Source organism: Schistocerca gregaria, chromosome 2, assembly GCF_023897955.1.
Source record: "Schistocerca gregaria isolate iqSchGreg1 chromosome 2, iqSchGreg1.2, whole genome shotgun sequence".
NCBI lineage: Eukaryota > Metazoa > Arthropoda > Insecta > Orthoptera > Acrididae > Schistocerca > Schistocerca gregaria.
Window position 1 is genome coordinate 775,594,141 of NC_064921.1, and position 6,954 is coordinate 775,601,094.

General features: G+C 39.1%; 1 protein-coding gene across 1 annotated transcript; it reads left to right on the forward strand.

Moving 5' to 3' along the window:
* The first annotated feature begins 4,706 nt into the window (after nt 1-4,706).
* Nucleotides 4,707-6,296, forward strand: LOC126335972 (uncharacterized). Its single transcript, XM_049999450.1, has 4 exons — nt 4,707-4,734; nt 5,187-5,394; nt 5,477-5,952; nt 6,016-6,296. The coding sequence occupies exons 1-4, from the start codon at nt 4,707-4,709 to the stop codon at nt 6,294-6,296; spliced, it is 993 nt and encodes a 330-aa protein (XP_049855407.1).
* The last annotated feature ends 658 nt before the right edge of the window (nt 6,297-6,954 follow it).

Genomic DNA, 6,954 nt, shown 5'->3' on the forward strand with positions numbered 1-6,954 from the left:
AGTGAAACATGGACGATAAATAGCTTAGACAAGAAGAGAATAGAAGCTTTCGAAATGTGGTGTTACAGAATAATGCTGAAGATTAGATGGGGAGATCACATAACTAATGAGGAGGTATTGAATAGAATTGGGGAGAAGAGGATTTTGTGGCACAACTTCATTAGAAGAAGGGATCGGTTGGTAGGACATGTTCTGAGGCATCAAGGGATCACCAATTTTGTATTGGAGGGCAGCATGGAGGGTAAAAATCGTAGAGGGAGACCAAGAGATGAATACACTACGCTGATTCAGAAGGATGAAGGTTGCAGTAGGTACTGGGAGATGAAGAAGCTTGCACAGTATAAAGTAGTATGGAGAGCTGCATCAAACCAGTCTCAGGACTGAAGACCACCACAACAACATTGTTTTTTGGGAAAATTCGAGTAACTCAATCCGAATTCTGAAATTACAGGAAAGAATTGTTAGAAACACGTGCACTGTACATCCAAGAAAATCATATTGCCCATTATTTAAAAATCTGAAATTACTGAGTGCTCTCCCTATTCATCTATGGTATTATAATTTTTTTACGTAACAATTTAGAATTATGCCAGAAGACCTACTTTGACCACACTTACAATACAAGAAATAAAGAAAATTTTATACTGCCTACTCATCATTTAAAATTATATTTCGAACTCCCCAGTATATGGAAATGAAAATGCACAACAAACTAAAAGCCAATAACATTCTCACTATGAACCTGGATTCACTGAAAAGAAATTTACACGATACTCTACTTCACTGATGCTACTGCTCAGTTGAAGAATTCATGAATAATGAACTGAATATGTGAGCAGGATGTAGTTTATCAGTTGTCTTATTATATAAATATGTGAAAGTATCTTTTCACAAAAATTACATTAATGTTTAAATCATCTTATTGAACATATTTTTATACAAATGAAACTGTATAAATCATATTTTGACCTGTCTCCTGCACTCTAATCAAATGATTAGCTTATTTATACTATGACACAAATAAATCACAATTCACAATATTTATATTAACACATCAGGAGCATCTTATTACACATACTGGTGGACAAACTTACTCAGCTAAAAAGGTGCTTGTGTTTCCTTCCAGGTAAAAAGTATAATGTTACTATACTTACAGTCACTTTGTACTACATGACTGATTGATACAGATAGCTTAAATGATGATAATAGGAAGAAAACCAGGCAGACAGCTGTCCTATGAAAAGACAGTGTAAGTATGATGTAGTAACTACATTTCACTGTGACTACAAAAAAGTATCTGTTAACAAATTTTAAATTCCTAATAATTAACTGCATAGAGATAGCCTGAATGCTGCTACAACTTACATAAAGAACCAAAAGCCTCATTTTGTGGTATGTTCTAACGCCAAATCTGTATAATGCCAGAGGTGCAGATCCTGCAGCATGGCAGCATTATTCTTCATAGGTGTGTACTTTTATATGAATTTCAATATTTTCTATATCTTTTATAATATTTACAAAGACGAGTTATTTATAATATGATACATCTGTACCCAAAAGAAATCTCGCTCTAACACAATGATACATGGTCACACAGAGGTCTAAGAACCTGGGAACACAGCGTCAAAATGAACTGGACACCACTGCATCATCCACCCAAGGTGAGCCCCCCCCCCCCCCCGCACCCCAAAATGTGTGGGATTGTAGACATAACATGTAAATTTTCTGGTATCAGAATGCTTTCTCAATATTACATAGTCGTGATTCATTTTCTGTTCGCTGTACGGTCTAGGTCATCTGAGCATCAGTACGTCTAGTATCTGAACGTTTTCTTTGGCCACACATCAAGAAAGACTGTCGTGTGTGGGCATGAGCCTGCATACCTTGTCAAAATCCCAAAGTTGGTCGACATGCACCCCATCTGGGACACTTTGAAATACTGAAGGGATGCGTCAAACACTTTCATACCGATCTTGTCAGCGCCCTACCACTTTCTGACAGCCACCGTTACATTTTGTCAGTCACTGACCTCATGGCACGGTGGGTAGAGGTGGTTCTGTTGAAAGATATCTCGTTCATTACCTACTGGCTCTCCCATTTTGGCTGCCCTGCACCCACCACCCCAGATCTGGGCAGTCAATTCAAATCTCTACTCTTCAAACGATTGTGTGTCCTATGTGGTGCGAAGCATTTCCACACAACAGCCTACCGCCTCCAAAGTAACGAGTTAAAGGAAAGCTGGCACCGCACACTGAAGGTAGCATCAATATGCCACTCCGATTATTGGCCGGATGCACTTGTGTGGGCACTGCTAGACATTCACACAGCATATAAAGACGATTTAAAGACCGCCTGGTACTCCCAGCAAAATTTGTCAAGGATACGACTTCTCTTCATGAAGAGAGGCTTACCTCCTTAGTCAAGCAGGTTCGCTCTCATATCTTGCTTATGCGGATACCACTATCACGAGCACATACTCACCCACCAGTCTTTTTACACAATGTACTTGCAGACTGTGACTTTATTATGTTGCAAGATGGCACCGTTCGTCCAGCTCTTACATCACTCTATTCAGGACCTCACCTGGTTCTCGACCGTGCTGCAAACACTATCACCATCCTGCTAAATAGCGTACCACAAACAGGCTCTCTATGCACAGTTAAACCGGCATGTGCTCTCACTGTACACTTCTCAAACGACGAGGCCTCAGAGCTTCCTCCAAGTGTCAACAACACAAGTGAACCGGTTTCTAGGGAATGTTCAGCAGGCACTTCCCTCCCAACCTCCTTTACATCTTGTGAGGCCAGTGTCAGTGGTCATGTCTCCCCCCAGTGACAGAGATGCATATGATGAAATTCCAGTACCCTTCTTCTCACCACCAACACCACACTCAACTATGACCACATTTACTGTCGACGTCTCGGCATTGCCAGTCGACATCTTAGTGCAACATCATAATGACTGACTGATATTTTTATGCACCTTCTCACATATGTAAATCTAACAATGTTAACCTCACACTTGTGTGAGCTATTCACTTACACGAAGATTTTTATCAACAGCCCCCTTCGAGCTTTTATTGACGAGGATGGCATACTGTCAACTGTCATATTATGCGACCGTCCCTTCGATCATAGATATAGTAGACTGGCCCTGACGCCAATTTCGTGGCTCCAACACCTCTGGGCTGAAGTCACGTGAATGTTGGCAAAACATGGTTGTTTCGTGTTGCGCTTATGGCTGAACTCAGCGTTTTGTTGGGGGAAATGGCATTACATTTCACGTGTAAGTGTTTCTATGTAGTGCAGATGCGTTTACTGAAATCTGGTGAAGTGACTTTTATATGTTTTTTACACTTGAAATAGAGTATCAAGTAAATTAAAGTGTTGAAGGTGATGCCTGTTAAGTCAGACTCATATTACATTTTGGAAAGTATCTGTGATAATTCGTTCCTACACATAGGTTCCCTAAGGATGAGAACCGAAGGCAGCTTTGGATACAGGACCTGAAACGGAAAAACTTTAAAGCCATCCGCACATACGCGCCTTTGCTCGAAGCACTTCGAGGAGAATTGTTTTCATAGGTTAGTTATTATTTACAATATATATTTATAATTTATATTTACAGTGTCTGTCATTTTTAAACCTGATGTTTTTATAAGGCCTAAGACTGGAGGGAATTGGATAAGTAGTGATGCTATCCCGACACTTTTTGATTTTCCGGAGCGTATGAAATCGAAGAGGCCTAAGCTCCGTAAATCACACACTAGAAGGCGCTCGTTAGATGATGCCTCGTCTTCTGAAATCTGTGCTTCCAATGCCTGTAAGTCTGAATGTTGTTAGAATATATGTGATAACTGCGAGTTAGTAAAACATTGTATTAGAATAGAACTGTAGCACTTTACGTTAAGTGCCATTTCGGACATGCTTCGCCCACAAATTATACGTCAAAACATGCATTTTTGTTTTGTTTACAGTGACGTTATGCGATATGGAAACGAACACCCCGAAAAACAAAAGTTTCAGGTATATCATGGGCTTTTCGAATAGCGATTTGTGTACTCCTGGAATAGCACAAAACGTGGTAGATGTGGATGACGGCAGATTACAATCAAAGCCAGAAAGTTAAAGAACTTGCAGCGGTCATCTCGTGGGATGAAGAAGAAAGTGTTGTCTTTGAAATATTTGATAAATAATCTTGAAAACAATCGTGTTACAAATGAATCCCTGGCTAATTTACTAAAGGCAAGTATATTTAAAATGCCTGTCATTTTTAAAATGTATGACTGATTGCTGGTTGGAATACTTATACTTAAAAGATTGTGGCTTTTTGCTAGCAGATGCTGCAACCTGGTACTTCAGAGTTGCTCCAACGTTTCAGTAATGGTAAAGAAGCAAGTATGTATCCAGCAGCTCTTCGGACCTTTGCTCTAACACTAAATTTTTACAGTAGTAAGGCATATAGCTATGTAACGAAAAATTTTAAAACATCACTACCACATCCGCGAACATTAACCTCTTCAGTCCCGACATACACATTTGTGCACATCAGGTCTTTCTAGTGTCATCCTGCCAAATGACGTTTTCCTGAATTGAGACCTGATGTGCACGTCTGTGCACATCATGCGGTTTCTGTTTCTGCTGCTAGGTCGTGCGCAAGTCAGTTTTGGCGGGTTTTCTTGCATCCTGAAACTTCCGATCTGAAGGATGGCGTCATCTGCGACACGCGAGAAAGGTAAATTCAGTTTCAATACTCCTTTTTGAATTGTATTACTGTTTTTATCGTATCTTACTCCAAACAAGACATCAAGAAAATGATATGTGTATGCCATGAAAACGATAGTTTCGTAGTTTTACAAACATCGACTGTTGAATTTGAAGTACACATTTGTGTACATCAGGTCTTAGCTCACAGAATGTAGTGGTACTAACGCTAAGACTGATCTCATTGTGAAACGTCATTTAAATTAAAGTCGAAAGTTTAGCTACTAATACTGTAGGAGAGCACCTAAGTTATTGCGGAAAGAAAAAAAAAATGAGTAGCGTGTTGGATTCGGAACACATAGGTCCTGGGTTCTAATCCTGGTAAAACTCAAAAATTTTTAATTTTGTTATTAGGTTCAGTTTCATTTCTTTATTCCATTACATCAACAGTTACTTTCACTTTATTTCATTTTCGCTTCTCAGCTCTAACAGACGATGAAATTATAAAACTGCTCGAGACAGGTAACTTGAGTTCCTTGTCAGACGAAGATGATCCTGTTGTTGAACCTCCAACTCCACGTAAACGAAATGGTGTGCTTGAAATTGAAGGATGCAATGTGGATGTTACTCCTGAGGCATCTGCATCAGCTTCATCTTCTCACTGTCGTCCACTAAGATGGAGGCAATCTAAGTAAGCAATACATCGGTGTAGTTCTGTGTGTCATCTGACACGATTTAGATCAGTATTTTTCAGTGGTACTATTTGTTTGCAGGATGTGTAAACGACAGCCTTCTGAAGACAACTTTGAAGAACAGACTGATGGTGAACTGAGAAATCCTTCACAGTTTTTCTTCGAGTACTTCGATAAAAATTTCTGGAAACATGTTGCAGGACAAACTTATAAATATCATTGCCAAAAGAACTCAACAAGTCTGGATACAAATACTAATGAAATTTTGTCCCTTGTCGAAACTGAGATATTGATGGGTACATTGAAATTGCCCCAGGCAAGACTTTACTGGAATATGCAACTGGATATTCCACTAGTATCATCAACCATGACAAGAGATAGATACTACAAATTACGAAATAATCTGCATTTTGTAAATAATTTGGAAGATAATGATGTAAATGACAAACTTTGGAAGGTTAGACCTTTAATTGATGCTTTTAGAAATAAATGTATTAGTTTACCCATGTCTCAACACCTTTCTGTGGATGAACAGATGATTCCATTCACGGGGAGGTGTAAGATGTGAACATATGTTCCTTCCAAACCTAATCCACGTGGCCTCAAAAATTTTATTTTAGCGTCATCAGATGGACTTGTCCTTGATTTTGCTATATACACTGGCAAAGGAACAATTCCTGACAGCGATAAAAAGGAACATGGCCTGGGAGTGGGTATACTCAAACTACTGGTTAGAACTATACCCAATGATTACAATCATGTAATTTACAGTGACAGATTTTTCACCAGTTCAAAATCTGTTCAGCTTTTACTAGACAGGAATATATTTCAGACAGGAACTGTGATCGCCAATAGAATAAAAGAAGTAGCTTCTATGTTCAAGAGAGATCAGGAGCTGTAGCGGGGGCAATGGGATGAGTAAGTAGGGGAGGACCAGGAAATTTGTGCCCTCAAATGGAAGGACAGTAAATCCGTCACTTTGTTATCCTCGTGCATAGGGAGCGAACCAGAGGGTACCTGCAAACGATGGCGTAATACAGAAAAAGCAAAGGTTAGTGTCAAACAACCAGCCGTCATCAAAACTATACGTCATAAAATGAATGTAAGGATTGCTGTGCAAACATTTAGTGGTAGTGTAGCTAATGCTCTAGAATTCCTTGACAAAGATTTGCAGCTAGCTGACTTTAAAGGCCGTGAACATATAGTTAAATTTATAAGGACAGTGAACAACCTTTTTATTGTTTCAACAGTAGGAATTTCCTGTCCAAAGAGTATAAAACACCTCTGTCAATGCAGGCAGCTTTCCATATTTTACCATTTTTTGATGAAGTGGAAAAATATATTCAGGAGCTGAGACTTGAGGCTAATGGGCCATCTATTTTGAATACTAACAGAAAGACTGATTTCCTTGGCTTTCTTGTATGTATACAGAGCCTACAAATATTATATGTTTCTCTCATAAACACTTCTCAACCAAAACTAAATTTCTTGCATACATAGGAATTGCTACAGGACCACATAGAGACATTTTTCAGTTCAATCAGAGGATATGGTGGTGA